General features: G+C 41.4%; 1 protein-coding gene across 1 annotated transcript in view; it reads right to left on the reverse strand.

The window, feature by feature from the left end:
* COQ8A (coenzyme Q8A) overlaps nt 1–27,540 on the reverse strand; it is a 64,920-nt gene that overhangs the window by 10,121 nt on the left and 27,259 nt on the right. The window contains exons 4-11 of the mRNA XM_060245793.1: nt 24,938–25,004; nt 20,326–20,400; nt 11,220–11,342; nt 8,105–8,190; nt 7,503–7,643; nt 4,125–4,206; nt 3,250–3,343; nt 2,850–2,991 (exon numbers count right to left, since the gene is read on the reverse strand). Coding sequence (XP_060101776.1) covers nt 2,850–2,991; nt 3,250–3,343; nt 4,125–4,206; nt 7,503–7,643; nt 8,105–8,190; nt 11,220–11,342; nt 20,326–20,400; nt 24,938–25,004 — 810 coding nt within the window. The remainder of the gene's footprint in view (nt 1–2,849; nt 2,992–3,249; nt 3,344–4,124; nt 4,207–7,502; nt 7,644–8,104; nt 8,191–11,219; nt 11,343–20,325; nt 20,401–24,937; nt 25,005–27,540) is intronic.

Genomic DNA, 27,540 nt, shown 5'->3' on the forward strand with positions numbered 1-27,540 from the left:
ACTTTGTTTGTTAACCACGCAGGCCTTTTCTTATGCCTGTTTGTGCCTTTCCTAACTTGTGGTATGTATTTTATCTGAGCTTCTAGGATTATAGTTTTAAATAGCGTCCAAGCTTCCCCAAGGGTTTCGACCGTAAATACACTGAGATGCCTCCTCATCTCAGTGTATTTACCCCTTTTAAAGTTAAACGTGGTTGTGGTGGTCTTTTTGGACAACTCCCTATTTATACAAACGGTGAAATCAATAACATTATGGTCACTGCTCCCAAGCGGCGCAATCACTTTTACATCTCTCACCAAGTCTTGGGCATTACTTAGGACCAAATCCAGGATCGCCCCACCCCTGGTAGGTTCTGAGACCATCTGCTCCATAGCACAGTCATTGAGAGCATCAAGAAACTCAATCTCTTTCTCTCGACCAGAACACATATTGACCCAATCAATCTGCGGGTAGTTAAAATCACCTATTACAACACAGTTTTTACGTTTAGCCGCTATCTTTAAGCCTTCCATCATATTATAATCGTCCTCTCTCTTTTGATTTGGTGGGCGATAACAAACTCCCATAGTTAAATTTCCTTTTGGGCCCTCTATTTCAACCCAAAGCATTTCTAAAAGTGAATCTAATTCTCTGATCTCAGCCTTACTGGACCGTATATCCTCTCTGACATACAGAGCCACCCCACCTCCAACCCTTCCCTCCCTATCCTTCCGATATAGCTTATATCCAGGAATCACCGTGTCCCACTGATTCTCCTCATTCCACCAAGTTTCTGAAATTCCCACAATGTCTATGTTTTCTCCCAACACTAAACATTCCAATTCACCAATTTTACTTTGAACACTTCTAGCATTTGCATACAAACATCTATAATTTCCCAGGCGAGCTAGGCCCGCCACCTTCCTCCTGCCGCCTCGAGACACTGGCAGACAGTCCATATTGTTTGTCACCTTCACAGTGGACAACTCCGGTCCGTTACCCGGTAGAAAAATAGTAGCTAACCCTTCATCTCTTTGAGACGAGTCCTCTCGAACCAGAGACATTTCATCTCCTGTCGGCTTTCCCCCAAGATTTAGTTTAAAAACTGCTCTGCCACCTTTTTGATTTTAAGCGCCAGCAGCCTGGTTCCATCTGGGGACAAGTGGAGACCGTCTCTTTTGTACAGCTCCCGCTTGTTCCAGAAAGCATCCCAGTGCCTAACAAACTTAAACCCTTCCTCCTTACACCATCGTCTCATCCACACATTGAGACTTCTAATTTGTGCCTGTCTCTCCTGCCCTGCACGTGGAACAGGTAGCACTTCCGAGAAGGCTACCTTGGAGGTCCTGGCCTTAAGTCTCCTGCCTAGCAGCCTAAATTTTTCCTCCAGGACCTCACGACTGCATTTCCCCACATCGTTGGTGCCAACATGCACCACGACCACAGGCTCCTCCCCAGCACTGTCTATCAGTCTATCTACTACACGCGTAATGTCCGCTACCTTCGCACCAGGCAGGCAAGTCACCATATGGTCAGTACGCGGTTTCGCCACCCGGCTGTCTACTTGCCTAATGATCGAATCACCAACTTCAATTTGGCAGGCCACTTATCTTAACTAACACTACCAGCAGACACATTTCCAAGGCCTAGACAGCATTTCAGGTCATATGAAAATCCATCCACAAGTCTGCTGAGATACCTCCCTAAAGGGAGCACCTGAAGGATTGGACCAACAGGTGAGTGGGGCACTTAACATCCATCAGCATATACCTCTCTCACAGCTGATTTTCCCTTAAATGATACTGTTTTCTACATGGGGGACAGCTTGTGTGGTTTCCCCATTGCTGCCAATAGTGCAATAGCAACAAGACTTCCACATGGTGTGTTTCCTCACATTTTCTCTGTTCTAGTCCCCTAACAGTAATCAGCCTTGCTGTACCATGTGTGCATGCTACTGGGACTTTTTCTCGGCTTTTTAAAAAACTGATTACTGTAATTGTTATAACAACCCGTATCAGATGCTTTGAATTCTCATCCTTCATTTAAAACAAGTTCCTAGCCCCTTTTATTGAACAGATAAGGGGAAAGGCCCATCTCTACAACAAAAAGGGATAGAGATGTAAAAAAAAATAAAATATAGGAAATCAGAGGCCTGGCACACACACTGAATATTGTTATAACAAGTCCCAATTAACAACTGCCAATTAAAACAAAAAAAATTTCCCTTCACCCCACTCAAGAATGGCCACTGTGGAATCACTAACATAAAAAAGTGTTAAGAGGACCAGGAAAGTTCTCATTTTCCATCCACACAGCAGCCACCCAGCTTTCCTAAAGTTTGAAGCAAAGCAGATTTGAGAAAGATCACAGAGAAACCAGGGAAAAACTGGATGGTGCATAAATGTACTACAATGATGCAGGGAAGCAGGGAAAAAGCCACTTGCCAACAGCATCAAATCTGAGACAATAAATCATGATGAAAAGATCCTCCCATTCCAATTGCCAACTTTCTGGGATGGATATAAACACCTTCTCAGCAATTCTTGCTTGCAAAAATGCTCCTTCAGCTGTACTACAGAGTTACAAAGGAAACTGCAGTCCAAAGTTATGTCTCTATGGTGAAACCATGAACATGCATAAAAGCTTTCTCAGTGTTTCTGAATTATAGCCGTACACAGGCGCAAAGCCCAGTGTGAATTCAAAGATGACCAATCAAAGAATGGGTATAGATAAGCAGCTGGTTTTTCCAGCCTACTGGTTCCTCATAACATTTAGCTTAGTCCCACGCTGCCCATTTCACAGAGTCCTCTTTGTTCACCTGCTCTGTGAATATCTTATCTCCGCCTACAAGATGAAACAGGAGACAATACCTCATTCCGGATCTCCTGGCTTAATCCTTCTGCTTGATCCAGTGGAAACCCAGACACCAGTTCAGTCGTCAGGACGTGCTGACTGCACAGTTCATCCACCACAGTAGGGACATAGAAGAATGGGTGGTCCTTAAGCAGCTCCCTGGGGGACAGTAAACAGAGTTAAGAGCCTCTTTGTGGTCAGGAACTTCTGTAAAGGAGGGCCTGTTTATTCTCCACAACAAATAATTAAAAATAATAATTGTATGCCATCAAGTTGTAACCAACTCATGGCTTGCCCAAATTCTGAACACATGCACTGGTAAAATTCCAATGGTAAATGTGCTCCAACAGAGCCTCATCAACCATTACATATTATAATGAGGGGCACATGTGAGAAGATGGCACAGGATAAACATACTTGAATTTCTTTGCACATGCAGCTTCTCTCTTGTAGTCACATTCCAGGGCCAATTCTCTGCTCAGAACTTCAATCAAATGTTCAGGGAAGAGACCTAGAGGTAAAATTGTAAAAGGAAGAACCAAGTGAAATATTAACAAAGTTTGAGAAAGAAGGTGAGGACTTGCTGGAAAAAGTAAGCTCAACTGAGGTCCAATATGCATGTCCCCACTTTAACCTTCACCCTAAAGCCAAGAGGCAGAGCTGAGGTTCTTCAGAAGTTCATGCATCCTCAACTTCAGTAACAAACCTGCCCAGAATAAAAATTACTAATAATGCACTGATGACCATCCAGAAATGGTAATACAATTGTAGAACTCCCTCACTATAGTGTGCAAGAAGAAGAAAAGCTGTTTTTTATACTCTGCTTTTCCTTACCCTAAGAGGTCTCAAAGCGGATTTCAAGCACCTTCCCTTCCACTCCTCACAACAGGCACCTTGTGAGGTAGGAGGGGCTGAGAGAGTTCCAAGATAACTGTGATTGCCCAAGGTTCCCCCCCCCCCCCCGCCAAAGCAGGCTTCATGTGGAGGAGTGGGGAATTAAATCCAACTCTCCAGATCAGGAGTCTGCCACTCTTAACCAATACACCACACTGGCTCTCCCAGAATGAAGAAACCAAATGGGGGCAATTCTGTTCTCTCACCAGTCAGATCTCCCCCCACAGTGAAGAGTGCAGGGCAGCTTCAAAATTGATAGCAAATGACCAAGTGAAAGTGCATGGCAGGCACACATACACAGAAAAATCACACACCCAACTAAGACTCTAAAATGGCCAGTGTTACTGCTTTCCTCCCATGGCCATCCTTTCCCCTCTTACAGTTTCTAATGATTTTACCTTCTGGGAGAACATTGCTCATACTAAGGACAGTCATCAGATTGCTGACATCACTGTGGATGCTTTGGGCCACACCAGGATACTGCAGGAATGAAAAGCCACAAGCAGGCAGTAAATAATCTGAACCCAACATCTAAGCATTTCCTTGCCCATTTAAAGGGTCAGCCACCTTAAGTTCCCAATTTCACAATACTGATTTTTAAAGTGTTGCTGGTATTGACCTTTAAAGCCCTGTATGGTTTGGGGCCAGCGTATCTGAAGGGCAGCCTACTCTCATATGAACCTACCCAACCACTTTGGTCATCTGAAAGCAAATGGGGAGCCAATGTAGATGGAACAAGAGTGTTATGGTCCCAATGATCATTCTAGTCAACATTCTGGTCACAGCATTCTGAACAAACTACAGTTTCCAGACAGTATTCAAGGACAGTCCCACATAGAGCACCCTTCGGTAATCTGCCAAAATAAAGTGCCAATCTGAAGCACGTGACACACTTGAGTAAACAAAAACAAACAGTGCCAACTTCCACTAGAGAATGGCCCACAAAAAAAAAGACCTTCAAAACAAATAAGGTTCTATTCTAACCCATTTTCCAAAATGTCTTTTTATTTTATCTGGGATACACAGACTCGCTTTGGGTCATCATCTAATCACTTGAGGAGAGGAGACAAGCAACAAACTCATTTTCCAAGTCAACCAAGACTGTCTAAAATACAGGACATGCATCACAGAAACTCCAAGCTGATACATTTGAAACACAACCTGGGAAATCAACAACTCAGGTCACCTTCCCCTCTAAGGTTGGGGGTAGAGACAACTTTCACAGATTAACACCTGTGCCCTGGATAGCAGACTGGCATGAACAGCTGCAACAATAGTAACTTTCCAGCACTTTTAATTTGGTCTGCATTGAAAACAAGAACCCCCTAACAACCTAGTCAAGGTCCCAAGCTTTCAGGCCTTTCTTCCAAGGGGCTCATGTGTTACATGGTTCTCTCACCTACATTTTATTCTGTACTAAGTCAGGCTGAAATAGTGTGACTGACCCAATGATATCCAGTGCGTTTCATGGCAGAATCCCAGTCTCCCAGACATCAGCTGGTCACACTATATCACACTGGCTCTCTTTATATAGTACTTCCAAGCTTATCTACTAAGCAAGAAATTCAAATATGATGAATGGATAAGCACTCACTACCCTAACAGAACCACCAAAAATTACAACTCATAGCAGCCCCATTGTTTCCAGATTGGGGACTTCCTCCCACAAATTATTCTTGGTGGTGGAAAGTGCTGTCAAGTTGCCGCAAACTTATGGCAACTCCAAAGAGTTTTCAAGGCAAGAAACATTCAGAAGTGGTTTGCCATTGTCCTGCTTAGCTTCCAAGTAAAAGGACAGGTCCTCTTGTGAATCAAAAACTGGCTAATTAATAGGAAGCAGAGAGTGAGTATAAATGGGCAGTCTTCGCAGTGGAGGACAGTAAGCAGTGGGATGCCGCAGGGCTCAGTACTGGGTCCCATGTTCTTTAACTTGTTCATAAATGATTTGGAGTTGGGAGTAAGCAGTGAAGTGGCCAAGTTTGCAGATTACACTAAATTGTTCAGAGTGGTGAGAACCAGAGAGGATTGTGAGGCACTCCAAAGGGATCTGTTGAGGCTGGGTAAGTAGGCGTCAACGTGGCAGATGAGGTTCAATGTGGCCAAGTGCAAAGTAATGCACATTGGGGCCAAGAATCCCAGCTACAAATACAAGTTGATGGGGTGTGAACTGGCAGAGACTGACCAAGAGAGAGATCTTGGGGTCATGGTAGATAACTCACTGAAAATGTCAAGACAGTGTGCGATTTCAATAAAAAAGGCCAACGCCTTTATTAGGGAGGGAATTGAAAACAAATCAGCCAGTATCATAATGCCCCTGTATAAACCAATGGTGCAGTCTCATTTGGAGTACTGTGTACAATTCTGGTCACCGCACCTCAAAAAGGATATTATAGCATTGGAAAAAGTGCAGAAAAGGGCAACTAGAATGATTAAAGGTTTGGAACACTTTCCCTATGAAGAAAGGTTAAAACACTTGGGGCTCTTTAGCTTGCAGAAACGTCGACTGCGGGGTGACATGATAGAGGTTTACAAGATTATGAATGGGATGGAGAAAGTACAGAAAGAAGTACTTTTCTCCCTTTCTCACAATACAAGAACTTGTGGGCATTCAATGAAATTGCTGAGCAGTCAGGTTAAAACGGATAGAAGGAAGTACTTCTTCACCCAAAGGGTGATTAACATGTGGAATTCACTGCCACAGGAGATGGTGGTGGCTACAAGCATAGCCAGCTTCAAGAGGTTAGATAAAAATATGGAACAGAGGTCCATCAGTGGCTATTAGACAGAGAGAGAGAGAGAGAGAGAGAGAGAGAGTGTGTGTGTGTGTGTGTGTATATATATATATATATATATATATATATATATATATATATATATATATATATATATATATATATATATATATATATTGGCCACTGTGTGACACAGTGTTGGGCTGGATGGGCCATTGGCCTGATCCAACATGGCTTCTCTTATGTTCTTATGTTCCAAGATCTAACTATCCTGGACCATCATAAAACTGCATAAACATTAACATGTACGGGATGAATGGTCCCTCAGTACTCTTTTCTAGGTTAACAGAAGAAACAAGGTCTCCAAGTTCTGAGCTGCTATTAAATATATAAGCAGGAATCCATGAGGAGCTCATGGGGAGAGGGAATCCCATCACACCTCTGGCCTCACTTCATTCTGCTGCTTCTTTCTCTCACAACCTTCTCATTCCTTCTCTATAAAGCATGTCTTACTCAGCCACAGTCTATGAGGTCAACTGTTGTGTTGTTTCAAGCACATCCACACTTTTCAAACAAATTAAGAACTTAACTAAAACAGACTGGGCTCAGTGGGATCCTGTCAAATAAACTAAATTGGGGCCGGGGGGAGATCAAACACACAGTCAATGCACTTCAGTCTAAATAACCCTGAAGATGATGAAACTCCCTATTAACACAACAGTTGCTTTATGTTGATACAGCAGTTATAAGTTTAAATCTTTCAGGACTGATATTCTATTCTGCAGAACCCTGTGTATCAGAAAAATGTACAAGCTAAATAACTAGGGTTTTCCTTTAACACTGGAGTCATTACAGACCCCGTATATAATTTCTAGTTAGTTCTCTATTTCTCCTATAATGAGAGATCCTCAATACAATTCCATATTACTTACATTAAATACAAATAACTGATACACTTCACAGGAATTGAGGTACTTCCTTTTTAATTTGAGATTCAACAGGGGTGCCATCAAATACCAAGTGCACAGCAACCTGCAAGCCCACCTGGATTTTCATGGCAACTTCCGTGCCATTCTTCAAGCGAGCCAGATGAACCTGTCCTATTGAGGCTGCAGCAAAGGGTCGCTCCTCAAAGAACTCCAGCTTATCACGCCAGTTAGGGCCAAGGTCATTGTTCAAAGTTTTCTATGAGAAGAACATAACATTGTTTTACTTTCCCATGCAGAAAACTGTCACATTCTACTACACAAGTGGAACAGAGATTCACTTCAGTATAGCTATAATATATGGACAGGGCTTTTTTTCTTTTTTATAAATACCAGAAGGAATGGGTAGCCAAAATAAATGCAACTGACTGCTGACTTGAATAATATAGCAAGATACTTAAAGCATACAGTTAGGCTTCATAGCCACAGTGATATACGGTGTATACAGGGCACCATAACAAAGGATCATGAAGCAGACTAGAGGGATGGGTTTGGGTCTATTAGCTGGACCCAAAAACAATTAAAAAAAACTTGTGTAAGGAACTTTTTTGCAGCGTTTTCCATTTCTACATGGATCCACTTCCCCCAAGTCTGCCCATCTGAAATCCCCAACCCAAGCCCCTCCTGCTTTCAATGATATCTAAACCAGATTCTCCTCACCATCATTTGCTTCAAAGGCATGAAGTCTGCACTCTGGCGGACACGCTCAAAAATCTTCTGCAGGTGAGGGTTGATGAAGGCATCATCTTCCAGAAAGAAAATACAAGACCAGAGAAAGAGAGTCTTAAAATACAAGTAAGTACTTATCCATCATCTTCCAAAAAGGTCTTGCATCTGGCCTCAGTAGTAGCTGTCAGCTTCAAAAGCCATATCCACCTACTTCATTTCGCCAACCTTGCCCTAAACACTTTCTTTTTTGGCCCCAAACATTTACGGCCCAGCATCTTCCAATAATAATGGGTAAGTCAAATTCTTTTTCCAGAACTAAAGCAAGTGAACATAATGGTTTGGATATAATTTATGCATTAATCTGAGTAATGTATCTGGATTTTTAGTAGAGAGGGGCAACTACTTTCTATAATATGTCTGGCACTGGTCACAGGATATCATAACAGCTTAAAAGAATCAAATAATTTTGTTGAAGTTGAGGCACTATGCTTTCTGTTGCTAAATGCAATTATTCCTGAAAGTGCACAGCATGACAGCAGAAGGTATGGAGTCCAAATGATGTTCTTTATTCTGTGCATTATTCACCTCCACTTCCAGAAGCAAAGGAACAAGTTTGGGATTCCCAAAGATGGAAAAAGTTTCTAAGGTGTTATGGAATCTTCAAGAAAAGTCCTGAAGTACCTGTGCACATTTAGTCAACACTAAAGAAGATTAAGTGGAAATGGGGCAGAGAAGAGCTGACAGTTTGACTTCTCAGACAAAAACAAACAATAATTCTCCTAAGGTTAGTGTTCCTAAGAGGACAGAAGCAATAGCTTTATAGTTCTCATCTAAGTTCTGTAAGGCAACTCCTATCAAAGTTCATTACTTCTAAGGCTGCTTGCATAATTTCTGTCCTTGGAGGCTTTCAATAAAAGGCTGTACTTTAGGTTTTTGATAACCTGCATCAGAGCAGGGTCTTAGATTATATAGGATTGGGAGGCATCCTGCCAACGCAAGAATCCAGTGGCATGATTTACATATAGTGACAAGTCATATGGAAGAGGCTCTGGAAATCCTTGGCCTTTGAGTATTTCTTCCTCAGTTCTCCTACCTTCACACATGGATTACAAAGAAATCATTTTTGCTTTCACAGCACCCCAAACTTTGTTGTTGTATCAGAATCAAAACTAGCTTGTTCTTCCCACTGAGCTAGGATTCCAAACAATGATCTAATTCTATTTTTGAGCGAAGGGTAACAACCCATTGTTTATGGTTTGGCCATAACAAGTTATGACTTGCTGTAAATGCAGAATTAATTTCCAAACAGTGCATAGAGGGACAGGGAAAGGGGAGCCTGATGACTTGTATTGTAATGACAATCCCCCCCCCCATTTTTCATTATGTGTGAGTTGTACTTATGAGTATAGAACAAAGCAGGAGTACAGAACTGTTGCAGGAGAACTACCCAGTCACCTGCTTGCACTGCTGTCCTATGAATGATCTTCTATAGCTGCCCCCCAAAAATATCTGCACACAACTGAATTCATCAGACAGAAAAACAGCACTTCCAGAAAACACTGCTTGCTTTTGGAGCCCAAAGATTTCCTTCACAAGCAACAACAGTTATTGAAATCCACATCTGCAGTAATTAAGGGATAGCTGTTGTCATCTATTCCCTAACAGGCTCCTTCCCCACAGCTGGCTCAGTTGAGCAAGATACCACAACCACTTAGCAAGTTTCAGAGGGTGAAGCAACTGGAATCCGGTGGCAGCTTGCAAGTTGCATCAACGTTTGATTAACAGACCAAGGTACTCCGGAATCAGTTTGAGGCCACCTGTCTTCCTGGTTCATTATAGAAATACAAAAATGAATTCTCCCCCATGAAGACTGCAAAACTTAGAGGAACAGAACCAATTCCTCCCCACTATCTTTCTTGGTATTGTCTGAGTTCTAGGTTGTGTTTATTTCTCCAAAGCCTCCAGCAGTCCTGGCAATGTTGTGCTATTACTGGCAAGAAATATGGTTATACACAAACACTCAAGTAGAGACACTGGAATGTCTGTTCTTGTGGAACAATTACTCCTGATCTTACACCTGTGTTATTAAGTCACTTCTGGATCATCGACGCATACAGCTGTGCTGGTGTCAAGATTCTATTTTATTTTTATGCCATGTGCACTTTGACAACTGAATGTGACAAACAACTGGACTGAATTGGTAAAGCTATGCAAAACATCAACAGAAGAAATAAGACAAACTGAGATGACTCCTAGCCCAAATAAAACACTGCAACAGGAAGAAATCAACCAGACAGAGAGATGTAAGGGATGCACAGTTTAGAATGTCACATATTTAATCTCATTAGAAGTTATACATGTAGGACTACAGGCTCTAGCTGATTACCATCAATCAACAACAGTTTCCATTGCATGTTAACACTCTGTCCCTAATTAATCAGAGGGGCTGACAAGATTCTAAACCAAGATTTTTAAAGGATCTGGTAGCATTTAGTCCTTAAAGGTCTACCCCCTCCTCTCTGCATCTGTTCTGACAATAAAGCAACATCAGAACTCTTCTTAGTCGTGTCCTCAAGCAAGCACCAGAATTGATCAGTATCAACAAAAATCTGTTACACTTCCTTCGTATCCAAATCTTCTACATTACTACCTTATATTACATTTAAAGCGGGGGCGGGGGGGGGCAGAATCCTGCCATGTCACTACAATACTACACCATATCCCCAGTTTCAATGAAAGGATCAATAGGATGAGAAGACATTATTTCTAGGGGAAAAAGTTGTTACTACAAAATTATTTGTTACCTCCAGGTTAAGGCAACTATACTTTCTCATAGACCTTCACAGAATGACAATGCACCTTCCTCAAGGTTTTACAGTATGTAAATACATTTAGCTGATTAAAGAACAGGTAACTTGGAAACTAGTTAGTAGCACTAGATACATCCCTTTAAAAACAAGGTGTACTGCAGACCTATCCACAGGTGGATCCTGGTGGGAGTGTCTTACTGCAGGTGCTGCTGCTTCCTAGTTCTTCCAAGCATGCACATTATGAGGAGACAAATGACAAATGGAACAACAGAACAAAAGAAGCTCTTTGCACTTACCTTGAATGCTCAACATTTGGCCCAACTTCAGGGCAGCTCCACGAACCTTGCAAAGGGTCCTCACAATTCTTTCTGCATTGGCCTCTGACAAAAAGGGGCTGGAATCCATAACAGCCTTCTTCCCTGAGGACAGTTGGTTAATTAAAAATTCATCAGCCTAGTTTTTTTGTCCAGAGAATTTAATTTGAAAGAGCTATTTCATGTAGCACAATAATACACATCCCTGCAGGAGGGGTGGGCTCTTTGAGAAGATAAGTTAAATAAAATCAGAAATATACACTAGATTTACTTGTTTTTTTCTTAAATCCCCCTTTTAAATGCTTTATGTTGCTCTGAGCAGTACTGTTAAGAGCAAAATGACACAGTTCTACCAGTAAATATATATTAATAATAGCTTGTCTTCAATACAATCTAGCCAAACCAGAGCAATTAGAATTTTAGAAATTATAATAAATTGTTTTAAAATAAATATTGCCCCAACATGGACCCAAATCACTATTTCCACTAAAGACTGATTAAAGGGTCCATGGACTTATCTAATTGCTTGGGGGGGGGGGGAATAATCCCTGGGAAAGGAGAATAATACAGGAATACAAGAGTGCTAGTGAACTGAAGAAATGAACAGAAAATAAAGTGTAAGAGGGAAAAAAGTAAATTTACTTATTATAGAACACTTATCACACCATCCAAACAATGTATCTTAAGATGACTTACACCATTCAAATGTTAAAAGCCGTTAGCAAATAAAAGATTAAATGAGCAATCCTAAAGCGGGTCTACTGAGAATTAAGTTCCATTTTATTCAACTGGGCTCACTCAAAAAAAAAAGTGTTCTTAGGACTGTATGCTAAAAAATGTCACAAGCAGTGATGAAAGCAAACCAAGCGCCTACTTCCCTAGGCTCCAAAGAATATGCCCAAAACAGTTTTTTTTTTAGATATGATCAGCAAATCACAGGAGTGTCCCATTTGTTTGTTCAGAACCTTTCATTCTAAGTCTCATATGGCATTACAGAGACACAGGCTTGGATTCTATGCTATGTGAACATTGAAGTGAACCTTCTAATTTCTCCCCACCCATGGTAACATATCATGGTCCCCTCAAGAGTCAGTGGCACCCAGGAACAGCATGAGGGGTGAAATGGGTGTCTACAGTGGGAACTTATTTACCAGTTTGGTGTAGTGGTTAAGTGTGCGGACTCCTATCTGGGAGAACTGGGTTTGATTCCCCACTCCTCCACTTGCAGCTGCTGGAATGGCCTTGGGTCAACCATAGCTCTCGCAGGAGTTGTCCTGGAAAGGGCACCTTCTGTGAGAGCTCTTTCAGCCCCACCCACCTCACAGGGGAGGAAAACAAAGGAGATTGTGAGCCACTCTGAAACGCTGAGATTTGGAATAGAGGGCAGGATATAAATCCAATATCATATTGTTGTTGTTATTATTATTATTATTATTAGTCTGCCTTTCTCACTGAGACTCAGAACAGATTACATAATGGATGAGACGACATCTAATAAACAGTGTAATAGGACTAGGACTGAACAAACCTAAAGTGAGGTATGTATTAAATATGCGCGCCTGAATATCTCACTCCCCACCCCCGCCTCAATTCCTTATATTTATCTCTTCCATCTGCTGTTTCTACTTAGACATGACCTCTTAGCATGTAGCATACTGAAACAAGTTAATGATTAGGGTAGTCCACAAACCTGGGTAACTTGAGATGCCAGTCTAGATACTTTTGACAGTGAGCATATTCACATATGCAATTTTCCTTGTGCAGTCTTATAGTACAAGTCCCATGAAGAAAAAAATAATTCAAGTCTAAACAAAGCCACAAATGCCTTCCAGAACTGCACAATATCTTACAAAAGATTACATCTATTTGTTCCTTTAAATTAAAACACAACAGCATATGTCACAGATACTTACTAAACTTACTAAAATTGATCTTGAATCCCTGGTCTCCTACTTCGACAGAAGAGGGAGCTGGAGACTGGGTTTCATTTCATATTCCTGTAAACATTGTCCTGACACCCACCTTGGACCCCACATGTTCTAATTATTACTCTGTCACTAGAAGTACTAAAACAGTTCTGAAGGTCAGTTGTGAGCTATGCATCTATTTTTACTTCCTTGCTCAGTAGACAGTGAACCTTATCCACAATACATAATGGAAATACATTTTATATTATAGACTTATGATTGTAACTTCTGAGCTTTAAAAGTTTCAAGATAAATTCTTTAACAATAAATGTAACTTGAGCATCAAAACATGGAATCCTCAGCTATGATGCCTTCATGTAGAAGAGCATTACATGAGAACACAAATTCAAACATACATTCAAAACAAACAATTCAAACATCTGGATCTATATTACAGGTTCGTGCACTTCAGTTCAGTGGCCCTCCCCAAGACAAGAAAATAACAGTGTGATCCTAATCATAGCTACACCCTTCTAAGAGAACTGACTTCAGTTGACTATAGCTCTGCTTCAGATTGCACTGTAAGTGTCCCTGCCTTCCCAAGTGAACATCAGTGCGCAGTAAGTAACCAAAGGCAAAAAGAACAGGGCAGTTATGTGGGATCATTATACTCTTTGTTATCTTAGTGCACAACTTTTACTCTAAAACTCTGAATATTTATTTATTTATTTATTTATTTGATTTGATTTGTATCCCGCTCTACCCCACAGAAGCGGGCTCAGGGCGGCTTACAATACAGAGTATGGGGACTACAGATCCTCCAAGACTGATAATCAGCATTTTGATTAGGCTGCACTCCCAGCTCCAGCTCAGTCAAGGCATGTTCTGGGATGCGGCCAAAAGAAGAATGAGACATATGGAATTAATCCCTTCTCAGCCTATCTGGGGGGAGAGCTGGGTGCGTAAGGATAAAAATACTCAAAACAAGAATACGATCGATTAGTTTAAACCCTTACACAGACCACAGTTTGCTTCCCAGATACTTCTGCTTCAAGTTTCAAGTACAGACTCGCCCCACAAAAGGCAAAGCAACAATCTGTTGTACTTTTTTTTTCACCTAACGAACACAACTCAAGTGGCCTCTGAAATGTATGCCAGTATTTTACCTCAAAAAGATCAATTAGGTACTTCTGCAAAAAATCAGTCCCTTGCTCCATGATTTTAAACAGATGTTATCTACTGGCAAAAAACAAACTAAAACCCTGTTGCTCTTGTCAACAGTTCACCCAAGTGAGATGGGACCAACCCCCAGCCCATCAAAAAAGTGAGTCCATTTGCAAATTTGTTGGATAGGTCATGCAACTGGAGAATCCAATGGGGCAGGAAAAAAGAGCCAACAGAAAATATTTTGCTTCCTCAGCACAACAAACCCAACATGTAAACAAGGGAAACCTTAAGGCGAATTCATATAATTATATTCTCATGTACATGCAGTTGTACCAGAGAACATTTACTTTGTACATGCAGTTGTACCAGGGAACATTTACTTTAGGAAAATACAGGATATTAGGAACATTCCTCAGCAATGGACCAGATGTATAATCAGAGTAGGATGCACTCAGTGAATAGAAAACAGCTGGGTCTGTCCCAAAGGATCAGGTAGTCCATTCCAAATCCCCACCCCAGGAAACCTACTTAAAACATCCCTAGTGCTTGCCTAAACTTTTCATGAGAATCATGAAAAGACATACCAACAGCTACGTTTATGTTAAAGGAAATTCTTCCTCGTGCAAAGCTTAAGTCAACTTTTTTTGTAACTGAAAACCACTGATTTTTCTGTCCTCTTCAGTGATAAAATGAGAGGCTGGCCTTCATCTTCTTGTCAACACTTTTCAGAAGCCTGATTCCCAATACTACCCTGTTAATGATGACAACCCCTTTTAGTGAGGAAAGCTGCCTGAAGTAGTAACCCATGAAAGCAGAAGGTGGCTGGGGAAGGGGGTTCTCACAGCCCATGTCTCCCTCCCACCTGGCTTGCTATTCTTCTTAAGAATTTTCCTGTTGCTGCCTTTGCCCAGATACACACAAAACAGCATTCTCTATGCCAGAGATGTCAAACATGCAGTCCATGAAATCCAAGAGATCCATCCTGCACAGGTCTCAAATCTGTCCCCCATGCAACTTCCTTCTCCTGCATCCTTTTCCAGGATGGCTGCTGCAGCACCATAGCTTGCTTTTCCCCCTGCTCCCTCAGTGACTCTTTGCTTCCTGCCTCGAGCCTTCTCCCCTCCCCCCCCCACAGTGCTCCATGGCTGCTTCCTGTTTCATGCAGGAGAGATACTATGACAGGCCTCTCTCTTTCTCTCTCATGGGGTGGGGGGAGAGAAAGCACTTCCACTTCCTTCTCGGGTCTGTTTCTCCTCTTTTGGGGTGGAAGGGAAGGGGAAGAAAGAAAAAACAAGAGTCCCATGGCAGCTGTAAGATCAACAATATTTTATTCCAGGTACAAGCTTTTGTGTGCAAACACACCTCTTCTTCTGAGAGAGGGAGGGTGAATGGGAAGATGGATGGATTCTTCTGACAAGCACAATGTACACTGAGGAAATTGTTTTGACTTATTCTGAAAAGACTGAATTTCTTTGTTCCTAACTGGATTTATTTTTCTTCAAAAAGACCTTGATTAGGAAGTAGAACACTTGCATTGGTCCTTATATTTTGGAGAGTGAACTGATTTCAGAAGCCAAATGATAACAGCACACTAGCTCTCAGTTGAGTCCCAGAGGAAACATTGTCTTGAGCTTCATTATCAGTTGAAATCTGACAGTCTCTCTTTCTAATCTCCCTTTGACATTCCTTTGCAAGAGCACTGCTACTCTTCGGTCAGCAACTGAATGTTGTGGTTTCTAATGTCAGACATGTTCATTTATTCTTTGCATACTCCTGGATAGAACTGAGACCTAGATTTCCTGTCTCATTACCAATGCTAGTATTTCCATGCCCATTACCCCTCTGTATATCACACCTAATCCAATCAAGCCTGCATATCACTCCTAATCCAATTCCTATTCAGCTGCTATTGCCATTTAACATCTGAAATAATCTTTATAAAGTTTATATCTCCAGTACCTCATGTTACATTTTATAGCATGCATGGCCCAGCCCAACAAAGTGACATTTATGTCAGTTCCGGTCCTTGTAACAAATTGAGTTCAACACCTGCTTATGCTATGCTGATAAATGGGCAGTTTCATCTCCTCTCAGACAAAAGACAGGAGGTAAAAGGGAGCCCAAATTCAATGAGTTTAAGTGATAAGATAAAAAGACACAGTCACAGATGGCAAAATAGTTGCAGAAGTGACCAAAGACCATCAGAACTTAGATCTTGATTCTAAAACTAGCAATCTGCTTTGGTCCATGTTGAATCTCCCTCTACAGGAGCTTTTCACTTCTGGTACAAAAACTTCTTCCTAAGACTGTTACCTTCAGCCTGAAGGTAAGAGAAAGTTTTCAAGTTCTTCCTTCCATGAGCTGGCAAATTAAAAACAAAACACTTCAATTATTTACTCCTCTCCTTTTATCAAATTCCCTCCCCTCAAAAAAGAGTTTTTCACCCTCCTACAACCTCCAAATTTCCAAACTCTGCTAGCTACAGCAAGTCTTTTAATAATTGTGCTGTGCTTGTACACAGGTCAAGGAGTGCCCAGTTATACAAGGTACCTTTTGCAAACAGAAAAATGTAGACAAATGGTTGCACAACCTCTCTCTAGAACGGCTTTCCCAAGCCAGGGGAACAAGCCTGTCGGGGAGGGACAGTGGCTTAGTGGTAGAGCATCTGCTTGGGAAGCAGAAGGTCCCAGGTTCAATCCCTGGCATCTCCAAAAAAGGGTCCAGGCAAATAGGTGTGAAAAACCTCAGCTTGAGACCCTGGAGAGCCGCTGCCAGTCTGAGAAGACAATACTGACTTTGATGGACCAAGTGTCTGATTCAGTATAAGGCAGCTTCATATGTTCATATGTTCAAGCCCAGCAAAGAAAGGCCCTCAAGGGTCCTGGGTCAACTCTATTCAGAAACATTTAAAGCAGACTATGTCCATGCAATACCAGTTTGTACCCATAAACAGATCCTGCAATTTCTTCAAGAGATCCAAGACAAATGGGCAAGTGGTCTCACTCTTGTGCTTACCATGCTGCAGCCCACCAGTTTTTCATCAGGTGAGGAGCAATATACAGATACATCCAATATGTGTACCCACATGTTCTTAAATTTACATTCTACACTAACAAAAATGGAGTAGGCATGTTTTTGAAGCTATACCAAGTGCATATCTGAAGTTTTGCAGACGGAATAGAAACCAGTGTCTCGTCAGGTTAATACAGAAGACCAAGTTTACAGATGGTCCTTAGCTGCATCTCAGTGATCACACATGTTAATTCTGCACCATGAGGGGAGTATTAACAGCTCTCCCCAGTGTGACCTGCACCTTAACAGAAGAGCTTTTATAACTATTCTCTTGGAGGGAAACACATGACATCTTTTAGAAGAATACAATCTCTCTGAGCAACAGTGAGCTATAGCTCCAGTTAAAAAGACCTCAGATGCCAAGGCCAAGAACGCCCTCTGCTTAGATCTCAAATAGCTGTTGCCAGGCATATGAAAACAAAATCAGAAGTATGTGCCAGACCACATCCCTTACTGCTTCCAGTCTAACATCAAGAATTAAGACAGTCTGCCAGAATGAAACCATCTGGAAAAGACGCTGGATTTTTATTTTCACCAGTTATGGTACATAACATATACATAAAAACAAAAAGACCAAGGGCCCATCTAGTCAAGCATATTGTTTCATACAGTAGCCAATGCTGACCTGAATGGGAAACAAACAGGGCACAGAGACTGAAGCTGCTTCTTAGCACCAATACTCAGAGGCCTGCTACCACTGTAAATGGAAGCTCCTTTTAGTCACCATGGTTAGTAGCCACAGATGCACTTCTCCTTCATGAACCTGTTTAAGCCCTTTTTACAGCAATCTACAATCACAGTCATCACTACATCCACTGGCAGTGAATACCACAGTTTAATTATTTGATGAGTGAAAAAAAGTATTTACACCTTTGTCTCTCCTGAATCTATTTCCCAACAACAAAAACTCTCTACCACTTTCCCTATCCCACACATTACATGGGAACACTGAACACTAGAGGGTGCCAAAGGGAGGCTGCCCCTTGTTATTGTGTTCAACTCTACACTAGCTCACCAGTTTTCAGTTTTATGGCCTTGGTATACAAATAGTTAAGTCTCAGGCATCAGTATTAAAAGCTCACCCCTATGTTACTTCTTATTCAAATTCTCACCATGTATGGAAGTGATGTGGGGGGAAGAGATGGTTATAGATGCACAAACAATATGATGTACATCTTTGAGATATCTGAATGGTCAGATATCAGAAGGAATTCATCACCTAGAAGACAAACTTTGTCAGACTCAGCATCTCACTACTTCTTGCAACACTTTTTAAAAACATTGTAAAACAGGGGTGGGGAACGTCCAGCCTGAGGGCTGTTAATGGCCCTCAAAATCACTTGGTCTGGCCTCCGGGGATTGCTTGGCCAAGCCGAGTCATGTGGTGGCCTCCCTGGAGCCCAGCTGGCTGGCGAGGATCATGGAGCCCAGCCGTGCTGCGCAGCCAGCCAGGATTGCTGCAGGGCCTGGAAAAGTCACTGTCACAGTTCAGGTAAGTTTCCTCCTCATTTCTTTGTTTCCCTTTCCATTTCTTCCCATTTCTTTATTTCCTTTTACTCCCCTTCGTTCTCCCCTTTATTTCCTTTTCTTCCCCCATTTCTTTATTTCCTTCTCTTTCCATTTCTTCACCCCTTTATTTCTCTTGCTTCCCTTTTCTTCCCATTTATTTCCCTTTCTTCCCCACATTTCTTTATTTTCCTTTATTCCCCCCATTTCTTTATTTACGTTTATTTCCTTTTCTTCCCCTCATTTATTTATTTTCCTTTATTAGCCTTTCTTCCCTCCATTTCATTTCCCTTTTTTCCTCCCATTTTTCTTTCCCTTTCCTTTCCTTTCCTTTCCTTCCTCTCTCTCTGTGGAGCCTGAGTGGTAGGCAATGTGAAGGACTGCTGCTGGGGTATGTGGGTGCTTTTAAAAGTCTGATGGGAGCAGCTGCAGTTTCTGCATAAAGGGAGGGAGGGAGGGGTGGCGGGTGGGAGCCAGCTACCACCAGTTCAATTTGCACTTGATTATCCCAGATGGTGTAGCCTTATATACTAGAGTGTGAGACCTAATATGCTAATATTAGGGAATGTGGTCTAATATGCTAATGAGTTCCTGCTGAGCTTGGACCTAGGCATTTGTCTAGGGCGGCGGGCCATGTGTGTGCGCCAAATTAGGCTCTCCCCACGTGACCAAATAGAAAAACAATTGTTTGCATTAATTTTGCTGGCCTGAATCATTCTCCCTCAGCAGAGCACCATTTTTTAAGTTGATAATTTTGTATGGCTCGCGAATGATGTTAGAAATATCCAAATGGCCCTTGGCAAAAAAAAAGGTTCCCCACCCGTTGTAAAAGAATGGGGAAACATTATGAGGGAAGAGACTTTATATTTAAGAAAGGTATGACTTAACCTCTGGCAGCAAGACACACACATGTTACTCCTTCCCTGCCCCAACACAAGTGAAAGCTGCTTCTAAGTAGTATGAGCACCCAGACAAGAAAAGGCCAACCCCTTGGCCTTCCAGGCTATACTTATGAACAAGACAAGACAGCATAGTCACTATTGAATACAGAAATGACCTAAGCATTGCAGTAACATAGTTCTCTCTATCTCTGATATGCTCTATATAACCTTCATCAGCCAGCTCCAAGAAAAAAGAAATCTATTTATGGCAAAACACAAATCGTGACTCATTTCTTTAATCTAGAATGAAAAAAACCAGGAGGCAAACTCCAAAACAGAGTTAATGGATTGCTGGAAAACAAGACTTGCAGTCATGAAGCCATTAATGTTTGGCTAAACATACAGATATCAGGCCTTTTGTTGGTTTACTATAAAGGCAATAGACAAGTTACAGTTATTTGCTTTTCTCGAACGTTCTGCATCATCATCAGTCTTTTAAAACATGTTTGTCAAGAAATAAGAATACAACTGGACTCTATTAGCAGTTACACTCACCATTGCGTTCTTCTGATCTAAGGCTTTTCTTTGCAACCTCTGCTAACGCTCCAATGCCAAGACCAACAGCTAAGCCTTTAAAGGACACAAAAGAGGGGGAAAAGGTCAGAAGGATAACATAACAGCATAACAGTGCTGTGCTTACAGATATGACTCTTCATGAAGTAATAAGCTGCTGCAAAACAGAACTTCATTTAGTACTGCTTTCGTTGAATGCAAATAGCCAATTAAGAAAATAAGCACTACTGTCATTTTCAACAGAATGCTCTGCCTGAGCCTCCTAATATGACAGCACTAATGTCCAACAAAACACCTCTCAATCACAGGGAAAGGAAGCACCAGTAAAAACAGGCCAGTAGAAACAGCAATACAGACTGCATGATGTTTACACTTCCACTGTAGCATTTAGTCACTTGATCTGGTCTAGTACAGATATTTGATGAAAGGGAATCCAGATCTTCACCTGGAGACCCAGATCCCAAGTGGGGATGCCCCTTGCTACCTCTTATTGTATTCTTCCTCTGAATGCTGTAGTCATCCTCCTCCTTGATCTGCTGTGGAACAAGACTGTGCATTTGCTCCCCAATGGTTACTCAAAGTGGCTTACAACATCATTCCTCCCCCTTCCATTTGACCTTAACAATCTTGTGAGGCAGGTTAAACTGAGAAGAAGTGACTGGCCCAAGGTCACTAAAACAGAAGATAGCATAGCTTCCCTAGCAGAGTGGGGATTTGAACCCAGGTCTCTCAGATCCTTGACAATATACTACAGTATGCCGACTGGCCACAACAAGTAAAACTGGGCTTATGGGGGAGCAAATGGGGAAGCTTTGCAGTTTTGGTCCATCTTGGTACATAGAAGTATGTACCAAGATTACAGGCAACACACCCAGGTGAGGACGGGCAACTTTAGCTCTTACATGGAAACGCTGATACAAAAGTTTTCTTTAAAGATACCCATTAACAAAATACGCCAATGTGGAATATTCATATATTGAAATGAACATTCAGTGGGAAGGTTACATAACCAGCCTTAGAGCTCTCTTTGTACAGAGTTGGTATTTCAAACATTCATCTGTAAACACAAACAATCTCCCAGTGGTCAGTGTTAGGACTGCTGGAGACACATGAACAATGGGGGGGGGGGGGGGGAGGGTTGCTCACATCCATACACAGAATCTCAAAAGAACATTTGTGTAGGAAAAGTATGACATACTGTCTGTTGGAAATATCCAACCAAACTCCAAGCAGTTCCTCATATCAGTAACTATGAAATAAGGATTTTATACCTTCTGACACACAACCTAGATGCTGCCTGTTTCGCATGTCAGTTGTAGAAGCCTGTATCTTCTAAGATGCAGCCAGATTTTCTGTCCTATGCTTTCGAATGGCAACTAAGCATTCCTCAGTTTACAAAGGCACTTCAGGGTCAATGAAAACAATGAGATTCACATCATTCTAACCACGCTGACAGATTTTCTTCATGGTGCAATTAGGATACCACTACAGACACAGATTTACTTACCTCCAGCAGAACATACTACAATTCTACTGAGGCTACACAAAACCAAGAGTTTAATAAGTTAGCACACTTCTTTCTCCTCAAGTCTTCTCAAATGCCCCTTTGCTCCTGATAAGATTTGGACTTGTACCAACAGAAGCTCCACCTAATAATCATACAACTGTGTCTCCCTAAAACCAAACAAGCAACACTAAGAGAGGCACAACCTCCACAGGTAGCCTTTTAAAGATTAACCTCCTGGGACTGCTTGGCTTCACCATTTCAGAGCATTTTTACATATCCATCAATTCTGATAAGGTCATTTCTCCTTCAACACAAGTTCTCTCTTAAGAGTTGAGCATATTGAAAGAACTCTTCTTCAATAGGATGTTGTGCCCTGTGGGTGTGTTCTGATCAGTAAGTGTTTTGCACTGCTAATATTTATTCATCAAAGGAGGGGGGGTACAGCTCATGCCATAAGCTGCAAGGAGCCACTGCTTTCAATTTACTTCTTGGTGTGTGCGTATTTAAAGAGACAGGCTTTGCAGAACTGATCTGAACACAGCCCTATACTGCCTCCTTCCCCAGCCACTGACCCATGCCAGCTTAGTCATTATGGCAACCAAGTTCTGGCCTGTTTGTAAGTTTGCATCACAGCACTAATTCAATGCTGACCATTTTATCTGTTCATTTATTGAAGCAAAAATGATGTCTAGCTACTTCCTCACTCCTTAACTATACGCAAATGCATCAAGTTTGTCAAAGTTTATAGGTGCCCTTGCACAATTTTTAAAGTTAAAAATTTAAAAGCCTGAGTCAGCAATTCCAGGAAGTGAAAGTTTATTTAACTGTTTGCAAGATAGCAATGGTTACAGCCAAACACAGATGCACAGGCTGCATTCACACACTCTTAGATATCATACTATCTCTGCAACATTGCAATAACTTGCAACTGAATTTCTTGCATAGAACACCACAATCCATTTGGGAGTGGCTGCTACTTATTTCTGAAATGTGACCGAGAGACTGAAAGCCTGTACCTGGGACAATATGCATCACCTGTCCAAAGTGAAGTTCAACTAACTTTAAATATACTCCCACAAAAATACATTACATTTCATAGATGCATGGAAACACTCAGGCAGTGGAACTGTGCCCTAAAATTACTGCCAGTTTCAGCTTGTTAAGGATGGGGTGCAGAACTTCACCATCTGTAAAAACTGAGTATGAAGATTAGCTGCAAGATGCTAGAGGCACCATGATACTGATAAAAGTTTATAGTAACTACTCAGAGTAATGAAACAAATACTGAGAGAGGGAAGTTTAAAAAGTATTGACAATGTTTTAATATTTCTGTGCTATCTGAACTAGATGATATCTTGACTGCTTATCTTCTCCCCATTCCACACACAAAGGACAGGACTTCTTCAGGCTCAATATACTGACTTGCTAGTCTGTCCTGTCCAGCATCACACTCTGGCCTTTCCTGTCCTGCACATTCCTGGCTCACTTCACAGCAGCAGTTCCAAATTCCCTTTCAAAATAGCTGCTGCCTGTGAATAGATAAACTCAGGAGTAGCTCTTCTCAATAGAAGATACTGGCTATTAAGACTAGCATTTAACATGCAAATGTTCTGAAGGGAATGGTGATGCTACGGGATCATAAAAACATTTGATTACTGTTTGAGAAATATATCCACAAATTTACCTCATTCCATTAAACACAACAAGGAGGCATTTCTGGTCTTGAACAGATAAGGATGCTTCAATAATTTCAACACAGACAACTGGGGGAAGGGAAATAAAAGGGCTTTCAATTTTAGTTAATCTGGTCAATTATTATGGGACAGCCACAAGAGCACTAGAGTTTTGACACTCTTAATAAATTGGTGGCCCAAGAGTGCACTAACTCCAGAAACATGGGAACATTTCTGACACAGTTAGTAAAATACACTTTTGTATCTATTTTGAGGAAATGATATGTGTCTCTAATAATGACATAATACACCACCCACCAAAACTCAGTAATACCACTGCCTTCAGTGTTCCACAGAGGCAGACACCAACAAAACAAGTGATGGAACTATTCTTTGACTTACCATTTTGAACCTTGGGCAAAGCTTTATCATAAGCAATGACAAGTACCAAGAAAAGTTACAATTCAGAAAATGCCTTAAGGATTCTTTCTGTAGGTGATGTAGTTGACACAGTGGGCTCTAACCCCAACCCCCCCCCACCCAAAAAAAGATACCCTTGTGCCACAAAAAAGGTTAATCTTTAAGATGTATCACAGGCCTCAGCATTCTTTCAGCTCAGAATCAAAAGCTTTTTTTCTTATCAAATCAAGCATCTACAAAGTCTCAGGGGTTTCCATTGGATAATGTGTTCAAACAGCAAATATTCAAGAAGTACACTCACACACATTCTTTTGGGGGGAAACATTCACATAATTGTTCATTTTACAGAAAGTGTTAACTTAGCTTTGCTTCAAGGGACACCACACAATCCTGTGGTAATTTGTCTTTGTGCAAGCCAAGTTGCTATATAAACAGAAATGCTCAAAAGGCACACAGAAGTGAACCTTGTCTTTAATAAAGGAATGCTAAGGACAGGAGCCAACATGAGCTACAAACAGCAAAGATCACAAACCAGCAGAGGCTTTTTCAACTAAGCACATGTTACACTTCATAACTGGCTGCTCCAAAAGACCACAAAAGAACAAGACATTTCTTCATTCAGCTACATGGTCCAAGCTACTAGTACTTCCATGAAGGGAAGCGAAAAGAACATAAATTGGTACAGCGTCACTAGATTCAGTCCCTTTAGCAATTTTTGGAGTGAGGTAAAATACATAATTTCATCAGATTCAAACTGTGCAACAGTGATAGAAAGGCACACCTAGAGATGGAAAGTGTCCAGAAATGTTGAAGCTATTGGGTTTTTCTTTAAAACCCCCCCCACAAATTTAGGAGGAAAGTGAAGTATGCATAAAGATACTTTTTTTGGCCATGGTATAGTTCAAAGATGATCTGCTATACTACTACGGCTAACTTCCAGTCTTTTCAGGGCTATCCATCTTCATGCTGCCATGCACCACAAAAATTCACTCACCTCCAAAGTTAGCAAGTCTCCCAATTCGAGTAACTGGCACCTTCCGCTCCCGGGCACGTTCACTGAGCTGCAAATATTAAAGAAAACATACAACTGAAGCAGCTAATACTCATAAGAAAGCAAATTCTGCAACATGAGAAAAACCACCTCTTTCCTATGTGCTCACTTAGGCCTCTTTCCATAGGAATTCATGTGCTCACTTAGGGCGTCTCAGCAGTCACCACTGATGGTTCCCACTCACCATCAACCTACAGCTATGACTGCAGGAAATGGGAGTTTTCAGTACTGCACCTGCATTATGAAACCTATTCTTCATTGCAGCAAGGAAGTCAGCTTTATTATTGTTAGCTTCCCACACATGTAAAACTTTCATAACTTGTTAAGCAGTGGGTGGGGGGTAGGTTTTTTCCCCAGAACAAAAACAAGCTTTGGGGAAAATTTAAATATCTGCAATATTTATTGTGCACACTTCAAACTACTAAATCCCACCATTGGGCCATCACAGTTCGTATTGTTTACTGAGAGCAGCAGTAGATCTCCTGGGTCTCTGGCAGAGATCTTTCACATCAGCTACTGCCTGATCCTTTTCACTGGAGATTCTGGGGGTTGAACTTGAGATCTTTTTCATGCTAAGCAGATGCTCTACCAAGTCACAGCCCTTCCCAACTTTAAACTTATAACTCTAACATCATAAAATGAATATATCATTGGGAATACAAAATAATACTACCAGATACGTGCATGAAATTTAAGCATACAAAGATCCATGTTTTCTACAAGCAAAACCACGAATAAAACCAGTATTTTAGCAACAGTGTGTACATGCAAACTACTTCAACCTGTTGTACTTTTGAGTATAGCATGTCTATTTTGTTATCTAAGAGAGAGAAACAATGCAGAAACTGAAATTAGAAGACACAAATTTTGTAGTAAATGAAAGCAAGCACTATTTGGACAGAAACAATCACAATAGGAACAGTAGCATATCTCAGTATCAACTTACACTTGTTAACACTAAACAATACACTCTTCTAACAGTGTATTATTATGAACATTATAGCATAGAAACTGTGGACAAAGTTAAACACAATTAACCCATATATATATGGGTTGGGGAAAAACAGCCATTGTGGGAATTTCAGAAACTTGGTGGAATGAGGAGAATCAATGGGACACTGTGATTCCTGGATATGTTATATTGGAAGGATAGGGAGGGAAGGGTTGGAGGTGGGGTGGCTCTGTATGTCAGAGAGGGTATACAGTCCAGTAAGACTGAGGTCAGAGAATTAGATTCCCTTCTAGAAATGCTTTGGGTCGAAATAGAGGGCCCAAAAGAAAATTTAACTATGGGAGTTTGTTATTGCCCACCAAATCAAAAGATACGAGGACGATTATAATATGATGGAAAGATTAAAGATAGTGGCTAAACGTAAAAACTGTCATAATAGGTGATTTTTAACTACCCAGTTTGGTGTAGTGGTTAAGTGTGCGGACTCTTATCTGGGAGAACCGGGTTTGATTCCCCACTCCTCCACTTGCACCTGCTAGCATGGCCTTGGGTCAGCCATAGCTCTGGCAGAGGTTGTCCTTGAAAGGGCAGCTGCTGTGAGAGCCCTCTCAGCCCCACCCACCTCACAGGGTGTCTGTTGTGGGGGAGGAAGGTAAAGGAGATTGTGAGCCGCTCTGAGACTCTTCGGAGTGGAGGGCGGGATATAAATCCAATATCTTCTTCTTCTACCCACAGATTGATTGGGTCAATATGTGTTCAGGTCAAGAGAAAGAGATTGAGTTTCCAGACACCCTCAATGACTGTGCTATGGAGCAGATGGTCACAGAACCTACCAGGGGTGGGGCAATCCTGGATTTTGTCCTAAGTAATGCCCAAGACTTGGTGAGAGATGTAAAAGTGATTGCGCCGCTTGGGAGCAGTGACCATAACGTTATTGATTTCATCATTTGTATAAATAGGGAATTGCCTCAAAAGACCAGCACAACCATGTTTAACTTTAAAAAGGTTAAATTCTCTGAGATGAAGAGGAATGTGAAGAGGAAACTGAAAGGAAAGGTAAATATAGTCAAAACACTTGGGGAAGCTTGGAGGCGATTTAAAACTACAGTCCTAGAAGCGCAGATAAAATATATACCACAAGTTAGAAAATGGCACAAACAGGTATAAGAAAAGACCTGCATGGTTAACAAACAAAGTAATGGAAGCTGTAAAAGGTAAGAAGGACTCCTTTAAGCGGTGGAAAGCTAGTCCAAGTGAGATTAATAAAAGGGAACACAGGCTGTGGCAAATCAAATGCAAGACTGTGATCAAGCAGGCAAAAAGGGACTATGAGGAGCATATTGCAAAAAACATAAAAGACCAACAATAAAAATTTCTTCAACTATATTAGAAGCAGGAAACCATCCAGGGAGGGAGTGGGGCACTTGGATGACCAAGGGGTCAAAGGATTAATGAAGGAGGATAGGGAAATGGCTGAGAAGCTGAATGCATGTTTTGCCTCCGTCTTCACTGTGGAAGATGAGAAGTATTTGACCACTCCAGAACCACTAATTTTGGAAGGGGTGTTGAAAGACCTGAGTCAGACTGAGGTGAC

This window comes from Heteronotia binoei, chromosome 1, assembly GCF_032191835.1.
Source record: "Heteronotia binoei isolate CCM8104 ecotype False Entrance Well chromosome 1, APGP_CSIRO_Hbin_v1, whole genome shotgun sequence".
Classification (NCBI taxonomy): Eukaryota; Metazoa; Chordata; class Lepidosauria; order Squamata; family Gekkonidae; genus Heteronotia; species Heteronotia binoei.